Source organism: Cryptomeria japonica, chromosome 9 (assembly GCF_030272615.1).
Source record: "Cryptomeria japonica chromosome 9, Sugi_1.0, whole genome shotgun sequence".
NCBI classification, from domain to species: Eukaryota; Viridiplantae; Streptophyta; class Pinopsida; order Cupressales; family Cupressaceae; genus Cryptomeria; species Cryptomeria japonica.
Window position 1 is genome coordinate 184,072,668 of NC_081413.1, and position 16,614 is coordinate 184,089,281.

The following is a 16,614-nucleotide window of genomic DNA, read 5'->3' on the forward strand; positions in this document are numbered from 1 at the left end:
ACACACACATGTGTGTGTGCAGGGGGGTCGTGCATATATAGTTTTATGTATGTATGTGTACATACAGAAGAAATGTATATATATAGTTTTATGTATAGTTTTATGAAGTATGTATAGTTTTATGTATGTATGTGTACAAGCAATTTAATTCAGATGCCAATCCAAACATGGACAAGACAACATAACTAGTAGAGACAAAAAAGTCAAATCAAATATAAAGTTTAGTACTGATGATTGGGATCCTTCCCGAATACTTTGGATCTCGCTGAGGTAAATCAGATGACTTGGACCCACCTCCCTCTACTCTTGTTCTTGCCACATAACAACTTAATGTAATTGTGTTATTATGTTTTGTTCTAGACTACTGTCTTGTTTGAGTTTTTAAACTGAGACTAGGTCCACCCACCTTTTACTTGTGAATATGTGTAACACTATTTTACTAGCACTTGCACCTAAAGGAGATGCAATGGTTACGCTGATAGTAAAATATACTTTAAATAATATATTAGAGAGTACAAATCTTAAAAGAAATGTTTATCTACTGAATTATTTAAAAATTAACATAAAGAGATGACTATGTTTATAAATAGTCTTAAATACCACATTTAATGTTATTTAATCATTTTATAAATAAGCGTTGTCACCATACACTTAAGAGATAGATTCCATGTAGAAGATCCCTAGGACAAAGAGGTGCAATGGTTAGACCAATTGTAATATATATTTTGTTCAAAGATGAAAATTTTCAAATATTATTTGAGTTAAAGAATTGTCAATTAAAAGATTCAACTTTGAACTTTAAAACATAATCCCTAAGGAATAAAGAAACATCAACACAAAATTGTAACTTTTATGATGAGAGTAGAGTGCAAATCCTTAGAAGATATGATAAAACAAAATAAAAACATAATTGTATCTACATACTTCATAAGATATTTAGTTTTTGCTAAAGAAGTCTCATATTATGAATGACATGATGAGGCATTCAAATTGAATCGAACATTATTTCTTAAGAACTATTCTCTGTGGACTGTTGAGTGCTTGAACTTGATTGTAAACTATTGATGTCTTTGTCGATGCCCTAACGCTTCTTTCACGGGCACAATATGCTATTTTACATATATTTGCCTATTTGGTTAGAACAATAACAATTATTTAAAATCTTACATTATAATGTAAACCCCACTTAAAGAGGAAAATGAACAAAAAAAATATCATTATAAAATGAGTATGAATTCTTCTATTCAAAAAATGGTTCACTCATGGAGAATTGTTCAGTTGAATGACATTTGTTTGCACAAGGCCTATAATCTAACCAAATTAGTAGAAGTATGCATAAAGCCAAACAAAATTGAATTGGCCATTTCTGGTCCAATACATAAATATAGATGGGACGCCTCTCAAACCTTTGTAACTTAGATATGAAGTTGATGTAATAAATAATTTAGACTTGAAAGGGCATGTTGAGAGAACATGAAATGGATGTAAATTTATCAAATAACTAACCCAAATCTCCTTCTATATAAAAAATTAAGGAGATTAGTGAGCTAATAAAAAAATCTGTGAGAAACCATAGTTGAAAAGAAAAATACATTATTATTCTTTGGTTCCCTTACCAATACAAATGTAAATCAATTATCTTTTGAGAAACGAAATATCTTAAAAATTCATAAACAATTCTCCACTCCAAAAAAATAATGAATAAATATTTGAAAATAAAGTAAAAAATCCTAAATCTCTAGTTATCTCAAAATGAAAAATAAAAATATATTTATAAAACAATCAAAATAACTAACTATATATAAGGAAAACTTTAAAAAATCTTAACTCACTCAAAAAATAAATAAATAAAATTAAATAATTAAATCATTGAAAGACCAAAAAGGTAAGGAAAACCCTATATAATTTCATGCTCGTTCAAAATAAATAATAGCTATTATTTGTGAGATAGAAATAGCAATTGTAGGGATATAATTTCAGGCTCGTTCAAAATAAATAATAGCCATTATTTGTGAGATAGAAATAGGAATTGCATGGAGACTGGTATTGGGCATGAAAACAAATTGTAATTTGCAACTAATTTTCAAATACAACCAAATTAATCAACAAAGACAGATATTATAAAATGCGTGCATAACCCATTTATCTACGATATAATTTTTCTATATAATTAAAGATCAAACAAATAATTTTAGTAAGCAATAACAACGAGCATTTCTCATACAAAATATTTAAAAAGAAACCAGTGTAAAAAAATATATGTTGAACATAGGATTTTCATTTCTATCACACATCCCAAAATTGAACATCAAGCCCACAAAAAACAGGAACTAAATTAGAAAAATACTCATAAAAGGCTAAAGTCAAATATCTGAAATGATATTATGTCTTAACAACTTTACTCACTGCTTGACCAGCCATTATTATCGTACCACACTTCTAGATTTCTGCCTTCAAAGAACTTCAAGCCTATGTCGCTGATTTGTGTTTGGTTGTTTGCCTCTTTTTTCTTGGCTTTGGCCCAACTGGATATCGCCATTATATATCTGATGATTTAACAGTAGTTGCCAAATCAATAGATGTTGAGTCATAATAGTTGATAGCATAGGAGTTTTACTTGAAATTGGGATTTACCAAATTGCAGATCCTTCAAAAAGTACATTTTGAGTGTTGGTATGCTCAGAGTGTGGCCTTGGTTTAGTTGAATTTCTGATGTTACTGTGTTGAATTGTCAGGCCAGGGCTGGATCCTGGGGAAGATCAGAATTTGGTCTAGACCAGTCTAGATTTGTTTGGGGTTACTATTAACCTTTTAGCAAAGCCTCATATTTTAAAATTCTCTATTCAGTCTACCAAAATAAACTCAAAATTAACTTTTATATGTTGAATCTTTCTTGGGAAAGATTATTTTCTTAAAAGTGTTTTGGGATGAAGCTAGCTCTTGTTTCAAGTATGCTCAAGTACATATGGACTATCAACTGTTTTCCTGTAGAAACATATTTTAGCCTTGAATATGCCAGATGCCTGTGACCTCACATTTTACTTTGTATTTAAGAATGCTAGCAGCTGCACACATCATTTATGATTATTTCTTTTGATTTACAGGTTGTATAACATATCACTATAGAATTTAAACTTCAGTTCAGAAATATGCTTCTATAGGTCACAAACACTTTTGTGCCTTCTCTTTCCTTAAATGTGAGAACGTTGAGGTAACAAAGAGATGTTGTCTTATGAAATGCAATGATCACAAGATTTGCAGAAAATAGATGTGTTGAAAAGGCTTTAGAAAATTTCAAACAAATGCAATTGGCAGTTACAAAGCCAAATGATTTGCAAATGTCCTCCTTGCCTGTCCCAAAATGGGAGCTATGTAATGGGGTATGGACATACGCCAAAGCATTATGGTAGGGAGATTTTTATCACATATTATAATTGGAAATTCTCTGGTAGACATTCATGCAAATGTGGAATCATAGACAACGCACCTGAATTGTTGACAGAATGCCTTAGAGAGGTCATGTCAGGAAATGAGATGAAATGATTGCAGAATGTGCACAAAATGGATTTTGTAGGAAGCTCTCAAAATCTTTGAATTAATGAACCAATCTTATTACATTGCATATATATTTGATCAATAGGTGTCCATAATTGAGCTTCATGCCCGTGCTGGCTATCTTGAAGACACCTTAAACATTACTCTTAAAATGCCAGTTAGACCTGTGCCCCTATCATTCCTAACCAGAAAATATACATTCATTGCTTACTGAATCCCTAAAAAGTAAAAACCCTTGTACCAAAAACTTCAACTTCAAATTAAAAATCTCCAACTATTTCCCGTAATAGCCCTAATTCGCAGTAAAACCTTGCCATTCCAAACCAGAAAATATTCATTCATTGTTTACCTGGACTACAAGCAACGGAAGGTGATGGTCTTTGCTGCATAGAAATATTGTACAAAATTGACGGACTTGTTGAAGGCGGTAAGATCCGTGATAGTTAGGTTTTCTGCCGTCGCTTTGATGAAAAAGGATAAAATTTTACGAGCATTTCAGACAGCATCTCATCTATCAGTCATTTCCAGTATGAGACTCTTCCGGCAACCAATTTTACAGCATAAAACCAACGGATAAAACTTCCGGCGTGTGACATGTTTCCGGTGAGAGGTTTTCCCACTTAAAATAGCCTATTGGCTAATAAATACTAATGTAAACAGTACTCATCAACAAAAAGATTAGAAAAAATTAAGAAGGAATGATGTCTCTATAACCTCCAGGTATTGGATTTATTTGAAGCCTTTATGTCAGATTTCCTGCTGGCAAAGCATCTTTCCATTATTTTAATCCTTGCTCTCCTTTTTCTTTACTTTTTTCCCCTGCCTCCTCCGGTTTGTTCATTTCGCAGACGCAGGCTTCCTGAAAAAACAGTTAAATGGCATTACCTCTCCACAGTATTATTAAACAGGGCTTTAACAAATACCCCATCAGTATTTATAGGCAGTAAGGCCTGCTATATATCTGATATTATTAAGTCGACAACATCGTGTAGCTTAGCAAACCTGAAAATAGAACCTGATCCCTTCTTATCACTGCAAATCTGTCACTATGGACTTTGTCAAGGTGTGACTCTGGGTTTACAGAATGCTTCACTTAGCTTCACCAATAATCTCCACAAGAACATAGTCCTCGTTTGAACTGATAGAATCGATTTGTATCTCACATCAAAGTATCTTGAAACAATTTTGAGGCTAAATTAAATGCAGTTTTGGACACAAAACCTCCTTGAAGCTTCTCGGTGACTCTGGAAGTTGTTCAAGGGGGCGTGTTTAACAAGCCAAATGCAATTGCAAACCTCTCACTCTCATGACAGAGAAAAAACTGTTTTCCTCATCCACAACTTCTAGAAAATACCCCATCTTCTTAATATCTGAAGAGAATTTCAGTAACTTCGCATAGATCTTCTATGTTTGTGGGTGTGATCTGTCTTCCACAGAAAAAGAATACACCACTTTATGGACTTCAATCCAACTATATCCAGGTATCTTTTCAATTCCTTGATCTTTCATCGATCTCCGTAGCTTTTGAATGTCACCCCACCATCCGATCTCCGCGTAAATGTTTGACAGGAGAACATAAGCTGTAGCATTTTCAGGATCCAATTTAAAAAGAAGAGTTGCCATAAATATTCCAATCCCTATATTTTTATGTGACTTACAAGCACCAAGCAGACTCGTCCACACAACAACAACAGGTTTAATTGGCATTTTGATGATAAACTTTAGAGCTTCGTCAAGATAACCTGCACGGCCAAGGAGATCAACCATGCATACATAATGATCTATTGTAGGCATAATGCAATAAGAGTCATTCATGAAATTAAAGTATTTACATCCCTCACCCACTAAACCTGCATGGTTGCATGCAAATAAAACACAACCAAAGCTAACATGGTCAGGGTTTGTTTCAGAGTGCTTCATCAGTTCAAAAAGCTCGAGAGCATCTTTGCACAACCCATGCATCGCGTATCCCGCAATCATAGCATTCCATGAGACCACATCTCGTGGAGACATTTTTTCAAACACTTTATGTGCCTTCTGTATGCTTCCACATTTTGCATACATGTCTACTAGTGCACTCCCAACTAAAGCATTTGACAAAAACCCACTATTGACTATGCTTTGATGGATGTCCATACCGTGTTGCAAAGCTCCCATTTCAGCACAGGCTGGGAGGATGCTGATAAAGGTTGTGGGATTTGGCTTTACACCTTCCAATTCCATTTGCTTAAAAGTTTCCAAAGCCTTGTCAACAAAGCCATTTTGTGCGTATCCTGCAATCATCGCATTCCAAGAGACCACATTCCTTTGAGGCATTTCTTTAAAAAAACCTAAAGCTTTATCAAGAAAACCGTTTTGTCCATAACCTGCAATCATGACATTCCATGAGATCACATCTCGTCGAGGCATTTTCTTGAAAAGTCTCAGAGCCTCATCAAGAACACCAGCTTGCATGTATGCTGCAATCATCGTATTCCATGAGACCGCATCTCGCCGGGGCATCTCTTTAAAAAGCCTCAAAGCCCGATCAAGAACACCATTTTGTACATATCCTGCAATCATTGTATTCCATGAGACCACATTCTTTTGTGGCATCTCTTTGAAAATCCCTACAGCCTCATCGAGAAACCCGTTTTGTGCATATGCTGCAATCATTGTATTCCAGGAGATCACATCTCGTTGAGGCATTGCTTTGAATAGTCTTACAGCCGCGTCAAGAACGCCATTTTGTGCATACCCTGCAATCATTGCATTCCATGAGACCACATCTCGTTCAGGCATTTCGTTGAAAATCCTTAACCCCTCATCGAGATGACCATTTTGTGCATATCCTGCAATCATTGCATTCCATGATACCACATTTCTTTGAGGTAAATTGTCAAACACTTCGCGTGCCTTGTGAATGCTTCCACATTTTGCATACATGTCTATCAGGGCACTGGCGACTGCAACATCTGAAACAAAGCCGCTTTCGATTATGTCTCGATGGATGTCCATACCCTGTTCCAAAGCTCCTATTTTGGCGCAAGCTGGGAGGACACTGGAAAAGGTGAACGTATCCGGTCGCACACCTGTTCGTTGCATTTGGTAAAACAGTGCCAATGCCTCGCGAGGGCATCCAAGTTTTCGGTAAGCTGCAATCATCACGTTCCATGAGCAGCCATCTCGCTCTGTCATTTCGTCAAACACTTTACGGGCATCAACCAAACTGCCGCATTTGGCATACATGTTGATAAGCTTATTTTGAACAATTGTGCGTGCATGAAATGCAAGTTCCCTGGGAGTGATAAGAGCGTGGATTTGCTTACCCTCTAAAGGAGTATTCTTGTCAATGCAGGTGTGCAACAATTGAAGGTGTGTAGAAAAGCCTACAGGGTGACAGTGTATTGTAACAACAATCTGCAGCGCTTCCTGCAAACAACCCTCTCTACACAGTGCCCTCAGACTGAAATTGAGAGGGGTAGTGGATGGCATTGTATGATTATAGTTGAAGTTTATTTTGGTATTCATTCTAATTCTACCAGAGGGGCAACAAACAACTTTCCAACGCTAAATAACTCCTTCCTCTTTCAATTTTCTCATGGCTAAAGTTGAATTCCCTTCCGACGAAACACAAGGGATTCTAAAACCTACAAATCTTGCTGAATGGGACTTTCTTGCTTCCCAAGTTCTTTCAGTGACATGACCTGCTAGACTCTCCTCTAACGAAGAAGTTTTTGTGCTATTAATATTTCATTTTTCAACATATTTTGTAAATAAGTTACAATTTGACCCCTCTCTATGGGGGCTGAAGCTATTCTCGCTCCAAAAGAGACCTTTCGTACAGCGTGTTAGTGACACTGAGAGGTTAGTCAATCGCAGCCATTAATTGCAAAATCGACGTTGTAAAATGCGCACGTGTTAGTCAATCCATACTGTCTTTTTTGAGCTAGAATAGACGCGTCCCTCTATGGGTAGTATTGTTATTATTCAATGTAGTATTTCATAATTATTTGAAAAAAAAATTAATATTTTGATTATCTTTTTCATTAATCAAGTATGATGTAGATAGGGGATGACTCCACACTATAGTGGTTAGCTGCAAACCTTCTATATGGGAGGTCTTAAGTTCAAATCTCAAAAGAATTGTTCAATAAAAAAATTATTAAAAAAAAAAAAGTATAGTGTAGATATGTGTGTATATTTGAAGGTCATAAGTACAATTTGTTTGGAGAATAGTTAGTCTTGCTTCTTTTGCCATTAAAAAGTTTGTAATTGTCCCTTGACCCATCCTGCTAATCTAACATATTCCAAGTTAATCTAGGCATTCCTTGGCTGATTGCCATGGAGGTAGTCCCTTCAGTAATTCATAAATGTCTCAAGTTTCCCCATGAGGGTTCGATGCATGTCATCCAAGATGTTGGATGCCTAGTAGCCCGTGGGGACTTTTTGCTAGACCATTTTTTGCCTGCTCCAGTGGGACCCATGCTTCCTCGTGGTGATCTAATGTGTTGCGCTTATTATCAGTATAAGACGGGGGAGTTGGCCCCTAAGTCAACTCAATCTAGTTATTATTTTCCTCTTCTTGCATCAACCTCTGCTTTGTCTATTCCCGTGTTGGAGCGGGTAGTGCCCCATGTCCCCTCATCATCGAGGATCGGAGCTAATCATGTTCCTTCGAATAGACCATCTCGTCCGCCTAGGACTGCGTAGCCTCCAGTGATGTCTTTTGTTCCTACGACTGCGTCTAGTGAAAACAAGGGAAAGGCACCTGAGTTGTCAAAGTTTGTGGCCCGCCCTCCCTTCGATCTCTCGATCATGGTTGATATCCCTCGGCCTTCTTGCTACGAGAAAGGGAAGTGTTCCTCTCATGTTTGTTCATCTCCACTTGCTCCTATTTCTGAGCTTGCATCGACACCTTTTATTCCTCTCAATGCTCCCCGCATGAAGCGAAGTTGAGCACCTGTTGCTATCAATGTCATGCCTATTTCAGATGCACTTCATGTTGGGTCTCCTCCTATCCCTGACATGGTTCTAGAAGTGTCTCCCATGGAGCATGATGCTCCTAAATCCTCTCAAGATTCATTTGGTGGGTCGCATCTCTGTCGTAATTAGCGTGCGCATGAACATAAGTGCTATCGACGCGCCATGGCTCGAGAGCATGATGTTGCTCGGCAAGCTACTAGTGCATCTGCAGCACCTAGCTCTATCGCATTAGCTCTTGCTTCATCTGGTGCTCTTGTTTCTGCATCATCTTCGGTTTTGCTTCCAGCTGCTTCGAGGCCTATTAATGAGCCTCCCCCTAAATGGGTGCAAGTTTTCATTGCTCCTTCATTGGAGCCACCCCTCATCACCTCTTTGCCAGACATACCTTTTTTGTCTCGGCCTATTGATATGTTGCATACACAGGTGGTTCCTAGTGCAACTTTGTCTTCTCCCCATATTTCGCAGTCATTCCAGCATCAGAGTTTTCCTGGAGTCCTTCAACTGCTACGGTTTATCAGAGACCTACTTCTCCTGTCCGACCCAAACACAAGATTCAGTAGGGCCCCATTCCAAAGTTTCGACGGCGGAAACCCTCGCAGGTATGTTCCTCACCCTCTTCTATGCATGTTTCAGTGCTTGTTGGTTTGCCTATTTATGTGTGCGTAGTTGAGAAAGCTCTGCCTTCTCCTGAGTTTGTCACTACCCCTCTTCCAGAGGCAGATAGTACTATTCATGTTTCATCTTCTCTAAATGAGTCGCCTGCTTCCTCTACAAAAGCTCGCTTGTTCAACTCCTTGGAAGACATCTCGACCTTGTCGACGATCTTCACGCAATTGTTGACCCTTGCCTCCTTCGAGCCTATGAACACAGACGTTGGTACTGCTTTGTCCCTTGTCCTCGCTACTGGTGAGGCGCTCGATGAAGCTCTTGTGGTGGTCCCTCTCCAAGCTCATCCTCCTTCTCCATATGATCTAGATTGGGAGGACGACGATCTCCTATGGGATGACCTTCAGGGTGTTTATCTCTTACCTCCATCTTTTTGTGTGTGTGCACTTGACTGTGTTCCACCGTGCTTTCTTTATATGTTTGTTCCCTCCTAGAGGACCCAGGTTACTCCGTAGGTACTTGGATACGGGAGGTTGACTGTCTTTATCTATTGTGCTCTCCCAGAGGATCCGAGTTACTTCATAGGTATTCAGATACGAGAGATTTTATGTCGTAGATCTTCTTTTATTTGTCTCTCTACTTCTTCTATCTGTCATATGTTGTTTTTTCGATATTTGGGGACGATGCAAAGCATTGGGAGCATTTTGGGCCTTCTTCCATGTTGACCCGAATTTTTTTAATCTTTGTCTTCATGTGCTCTTCTTCAAATTCGAGAACTTTGGCACTATGACGATATACACATCTCACAGTTGTATTGTATATCTCTTCTCGTTGCTATGGTTTATGATGCCAAGCTATTGGATTCCCCCTATCCTCTTGCATTTCATTCTTGATGTTGTGGACATTTATGTGTCATCAGCTACTAGTGGCATTCCACGAAAACATCTCGTTATGTCGATGTGCCACAACTACTCTTCTCCTTAGAATAGCATGCCTTTCATGCATATCATTCTAAGGTGGGGTGATCATATCTGCATTTCTGCAATATTTGCATTTTGTCTTTTTAGCTTCTTGCATTTATTTTTCTTGTTGATTGTTTGCCTAAGTGGGGGCCAAACCACTTGATCTTTTCCTTATCATGTTTGCCAAGGTGGAGGTCAAACCACTTGATCTTTTTTTTGCCTCGATGGGGGCCAAACCATTTGATCTATCTCTTTCGTTTGCCTTCGTAGGGGCTAATCTACTATTTACGAAATCTATCTTTAATGGTGCCCAATCACATGGCTATCTAGTACATCGCTACCCATGCTGGCAAAATCTATCTATCTTATCGCCCTATCGTATGATTATCCATACTGGCATATCTCATCGCCCTATCGTATGACTATCTAGCATAATGCACTTTGCTATCCATACCAGCGCATCTCATACCATGGCGACCGCTTATCTTGTATCTTTTTTTGTAATAAGGGGCTTTCCTCTAAACCAAGGTTCATTTATGTTATGCTATCTTATCATCCATCTAAATCTATCCTTTATCTTACCATCTGACATGTTAGTCTGCAGCTAGCATGTTTGTGATGTAACAGTTAACAATATCTATTTCAAAATTTCAACTTCATTTCACTAAGGGCAATCTCATCTGATCAACGAAGTTCTGCCTTCCCATCATAACTCTTTATCTTCCTCTACTTTAGCTTCACATCTCTCAACAAAGACATGCTTGCTAAAGTGGGGGCAAAATGTAATATCAAAAATCACATCCTGTTTAATTCAACGTGACAAATGGCGCCTTTCCTCCATGTCATCGGAGGTCGTGTACCACCATCTTTGTCCATCGGGATCGCTTCGTCGCTTCAAATTGGAACTTTACCAACTCTGTCGACCTATCACCTTTGGGTGAGCATTATGCTTATGCCCACAAGGAATCGTAACGCCCCTGCATGTGTCCACCGACGTTGGTTTTTGGTCCAGAGCCTATATCTAGCACTTTTGGGGATCTTTTGGCATTTTTGAGATCACTTCTTGCAGGTTGGAGCTTTTGGCAATCTCTTTGGACAGTGTTCATATATTTTCTCACAAATACCACCATTGTTGTAGCTTTCTGAATAGATCACAACACCATTTTTATAGAATTTCGGAAAGTGGGAGTTTACTCATTCTCTTTTTCATTCATTTTTACACATTATCACTCTTTTGTTTTGCACTATCTTTCAATCATCTTTATCATTTGTTTCCCCATGGCTTTATCTAGGTTGTCCGTGGAGGTGGAAACACCAAAGCGGGGGTCTGACTTAAGTAGGATCCAAAAAACAACCACCAACATTTTCTCTCTCGCTTGTGTGCAGGTACATAATCATAGAAGAAGAATCACTTTGTGAGAGGCTCCAAATTGTGGACCAGTTGTGAGTTTCTCTCACCTTCTCTCCTTTTATTTTGTCCTAGTTAATTCGTATTTTTTTGGCATTCACTAGCTTAGTTTTATCATTTTATGTGTCCTTATCATATTATAGTCTTGTTTGCTACTTTTTGTATGACTTTTGTACCTCGTATGTACCAGACGATAGCACGTCGCGTTGGTGTCCCAAATCTGTGTGCTCGTCCTTTGGACAAAGGCTGGGCAGAGTCATCTGAGAGTCTCAGATTGCAGTCAATTTACTCAGTTTTTTATTTTCACCCCTTGGCTCACCCTTAGTGCCAGTTCGAGTGAGGTATCGGAGGGTCAATTTATTCTATAGGATTCATCATCCTTGAGGTAGAAAATTTCCTCTGTTATACACATGTTAGTCAAGGGGACTGTTAGCACCTTCAAAATCATAATGAAAACTGTGATGCTCAAGGTGTAAACCAGAATCATGCATATTGATTCGTCCTTGGATAAGCTTCTGCAAAGTACCTTAGGGTTCGGTTTTTCAACTTTGTTGTGTTTCTAAAGCACATTCAAATGTCTTCTTAGCAAGCACGTTTTATTTGATCAGTGACCTCCTATTCTGGTCACTTGTAGCTTAAGTTGTTTTCTCATGGGTTTTTTATCATCTGAAACTGACCCCAGGTTCTAGTCCCTCTTTTTCAGCTAATAACCTTAGGATTTGATTTACCCCAAGTATTTGGCCCCACACTTTGATATCCTAGGGCCATGAGCTATATGCACATGCTTTTAAGTCATAACTAAAATGGAGCAGAGTCTCTCAATTCTTAGTATGCACTAAGGTGGATTTACATAGTTGGTCGAGGTTTCGAGTCTAATCTAACGTGGAGGTTCAGACGTCTTTCAAGGTAGCTTGAGACTCAATGAATGAAAAGGTGAAGTTTCACTAAGTTTTGAGTGATGTTTTTTACCACAAGGGTTCTAGTTGTGCATCTCAGATGCTCATTGAACCGCTTTAGGGACTTGACCGAGTGTCGAGTTTGTGCCACAAGGTGCATGGATTATGTACTCGGAGCTTAGTGGATTCCTGCATTGTAACTAGACAAGCGTCTGAGAAGATGATTTCGTGATGATATTTGAACGAGGCGTGGCGAGATGCATAGGACGATTTCACTGAGTCCCAAGTAGAGGAAAGAAATGTTGAAGATATGTGTGAACTTGGAGAAAGCTCAAAAGGATGACATGTGTCAAGATCAAGTGTCAAGTCAATCCTTTGTGGGCAGTTGTTGATGTTTTTTAGATCGATGGATAAGAATTGAAAGGATTGACACAAAGGAGATTAAAAGATAGGGAATAAAAAACGTGAGATGTACGATTAGAGGATAAGAAGATCATGACAAATCGCTCACACAAAATCAGCTCCAGACGGGATAGTTAGAAAACCTTATGTGCGGTAAACTTGAGGAATTCGAAGCAACGACGTAAAGGGTTGCATGGGTACGGGTGATGGATTCTCTCAAGAAAATAAGTGAACTAGTGGTTGGGAGATTAATAAGGATGAGCTTCAGTCTTTCGAAAAGACATAAAGCATAAAAGATTGCTTCCATGCATGGTATTGTAAAGTATAGCTATTTTTAGAGCTTTTAAGTTTTTCTCAAGTCGACAACTAGTGTATTGACCAGACATTGTTATAAAAAAATTCCCTCCATGCTTGTTTGAGAGAAATTTTAGAAATGGATCAATCAAACCTAGAGAAGGACTGTGTGTTTGCAAGATGTAAATTCTATGAAACCGGGTGTAGGATATTTCAATAAATTTCCTTGTAGCTAAAGGGATATTGAAAATCCAAGGGGTAGTTAAAGGGATATTGAAAGGCAGTCTTAGTTGTAAAAGGTCTTTCAAGAGCTACCCATCTTCATCCCTTCACCATCAAATGGATGAGAGGCAAGGGGAGAAGAGAGGAGAACAATGACTACATGAGGTGTATGGCTTAGATGTAGAGCTTGTTAAATTCAAATTGAGTGCTAGAGTTGGAACCCCTGTTCTAATTACAACATTTCTCTTTGAGCTCCTCTTTCCACTTTACTAACTTTTCTTCTAGTTCTATGAACTTCTCATCTAGTTTTGAGGATGCTTCCCTTCTATGTTGTGGATCTCCTCTTCTAGTTTGTGGAGCTCCTCTGCTAGTTTGTGGAGCTCCTCTTGTAGTTTGTTGAGCTCTTTTGATAGCTAGTATAGTGTGAGGCTTGCCCCCTTTGAGTCATCTGTAATGAAATGGTGGCATGACTCAAAGCAATTGGACTTCAATGGTGTTTTATTCTCCACCCAGGTGGTTTCTATTACGCATGGCCCAACCTTGTCCTATTTTGAATTCGTAGTAGGGTTTATTTTCTACATATAATCTAAAACGTGTCAAAAGGAAGAGGAGTCATTTGTAAATAGCCTGAAGCTTGTTGCATTCCTTGCTATTATAAAAAGAATTCTAGGGTTGTTAGGAGAGGATTATGGTCAGTCACATTTTGGGTACTATTGGAAGAGTAGTAATAGAGTGTAAGTCAAGAAGGTAATTTAAAAAGTAAGAAGAATGCAAACTTTCTAATGGGTAGCATGGATTATGGTTTACCATGAATATTCTATAGAAATTGTCTCTATAGTGTATTTCTTATTTTATATGAATAGCAAAATCAAGGGTTTTGTTATTCATCTTCACAAAGATTTTATGAATCTGTAACATTGTTTGTGGGTTTTCTTCAAGGAAGAAATTAATGTCCTTCATTCATGTTGCAGTAATTTTAGAAGTATTTTATAGATTATTTAAAGAATAATTTTGTAGTAACTAGATGGGTTGCGTTGATGTAAGGCATCAATGTTAGGACGACCTACTAATTTTGATGAATTGTTGTTAGATATTTACATTTAGATGTGGTTTTGAAACTATTACATGGATTAGGCAGTGATTTGCAAATATTGCATGAGCAAACTCAAAGTAGTTCAAAATATTCAAGTTCTTTCCCTCTCTCTTTCCCTTTTATTTCCTATTTAGGTCATTTTGTGTTTAAGCATCTCTAGGGTAATTAAAAGACGAAGGAACATGTCATGAAAGTGTTGTTATTATATAGTTTATTCATACAACATAGATGAAGAGGCAGAAATGTTATTCTCGGTGATTAATTAGAAGAAATGGGATAAATATTGAGTAATTGGTGAATCCTAAGCACTCATTGTTGTAAACATGAGAATTATCCACTATTAGTGTCTCGTGGCTGTTATATAAATAAGAACAATCATTTTTGCATGAGATTTTGATCTGGGAACACCCTCCCGAGTTTGGTGGAGCTCAAAGTAAAGAGGGCTAGTTCAAAGCCCTACTATGTTGTGTTTTCTTGTCCTTGGTCTATTGATAGGTTTGAGAAATTGTTCTAATTCTCTTATCCCATGGTTTAGGTTTCATGGTTTTCCTTAGGATTGAGGGTAGCAAGAAAAATTCTCAACAAAGGCAACTTTGTTAATCAAAACTCTTTTATCCCTCCTTCCGCGAGTCTTTCATTTGTGACCCAATCATCTCCCATACCTACATATCATAGCATTACACCTCCTTACTCTCAACCTCCACCTACATACAACAATGTTACTCTTCCATTACAATCCAAGTTTAAAGTGCCCACATTTGATGTAGCAAGCCCATTGTCTGATGGCATTGTCTATGTTGTCCCTCCTAAACATATGAAAGTCCCTCAATTGGAGTTTTATAATGGAAAAAGTGATCCCTTGATGCATGTGAAAATATTTCAAACTTTGTGTAGTGACTTTGCTCATGATCAAAGACTTATGGCTAAATTGTTTACTTGAACCTTTAGGGATAAAGCTTTGCAGTGGTATTGTTATTTGCATCCTTATTCTATTACATCATTTCAATAATTAGCTAATGATTTAATTCAATAATTTCACAATAATATTGGTCCTAAAATTACTCTGACTAATTTGATTCATTGTACGCAAGGTGTTAAAAAAAAAGTGACTAATTTTATTGGTAGATATAAACATTTGTATTCTCAAATTGTTTATTATATGTCTGATCAAGATGTTCAAAGAATTTTTATTTCTAATTTACAAAAAAACATTAGGGTTAAGCTTCTCTTTTTTGAGTTTACTTTCTTTACGCAATTGTGAACAATGTTTCATAATTATCAGCTTCAAGTGAGTCAATGTGAATCATCACCTTCAATGGCTCGATTGATAAGAATGAGAGTGCTCACCAATATTTTGTGAAGTTTAAATCGAATAAGGATGCATCAAGATCAATGACAACATCAATACTCATGTGGCAGCCACGACATTAGGTGTGGCTCCTTGATCAAAATACTTTAGAAAATAATTTACTCCTCTTTCTAAGTCTTTGCATAGAATAATGACACAATTGAAAAATAAAAATATGTTAAAATTTCCTCTCATCAATCCAATTGATACCTCTAAACCTTTGCCACATTATCATGATCTCAAAGCTTTTTGCCAATTTTATCATCAACCTGGTCAGGATACTAAGAAGTGTTATACCTTAAGGAGTAGGATTCAAGACTTTATTGATAATAATACTATATTCGTATTTGGTGTGAATGACAAAGGAAACAAATTCATAGCTCCTCCTAATCAAAATTTTCAAATATTTACTAATTATTTACCTTCTCATTCTACTAATGTGGTTGAGTTTGAGCCTCTTGCATATTCTCCCAATGACCTTGGACTCGAGTCTAATAATATGATGTATCTTGTTGATAAACCTACACCTCCTAAGGACCTATGCATTAACTTTTATTACTAAAGAATATATTTATACTTTACAATTGCATCAAGTAACATATTATAAATCAGATGTAGTGTCAGTTCAAGTGTATGATGGTTTCTCTTTCCCTAATATTGGATCTATTACTCTTCTCGTTGAGGTTGGTACTAAGTGCTTAGATATTATTTTTGTTATCATTCCTACATCAGATCAATTTCGTGTGAAGTTGGGACGTCCTTGGCTCTCTTCCATGAAAGTGATCCCTTCTACCATTCATAAATATCTCAAATTCCCTCATAATGACAAAATCATAACAATGAATGATAACATGTACAAACTC

At 37.3% G+C, this 16,614-nt stretch overlaps 1 protein-coding gene across 1 annotated transcript in view; it reads right to left on the reverse strand.

The window, feature by feature from the left end:
- Positions 1-3,376: 3,376 nt before the first annotated feature.
- LOC131038184 (pentatricopeptide repeat-containing protein At2g22070) overlaps positions 3,377-16,614 on the reverse strand; it is a 99,022-nt gene continuing 85,784 nt past the window's right edge. The window contains exon 3 of the mRNA XM_059211528.1: positions 3,377-7,104. Coding sequence (XP_059067511.1) covers positions 4,960-7,104 — 2,145 coding nt within the window. The 3' untranslated portion in view covers positions 3,377-4,959. The remainder of the gene's footprint in view (positions 7,105-16,614) is intronic.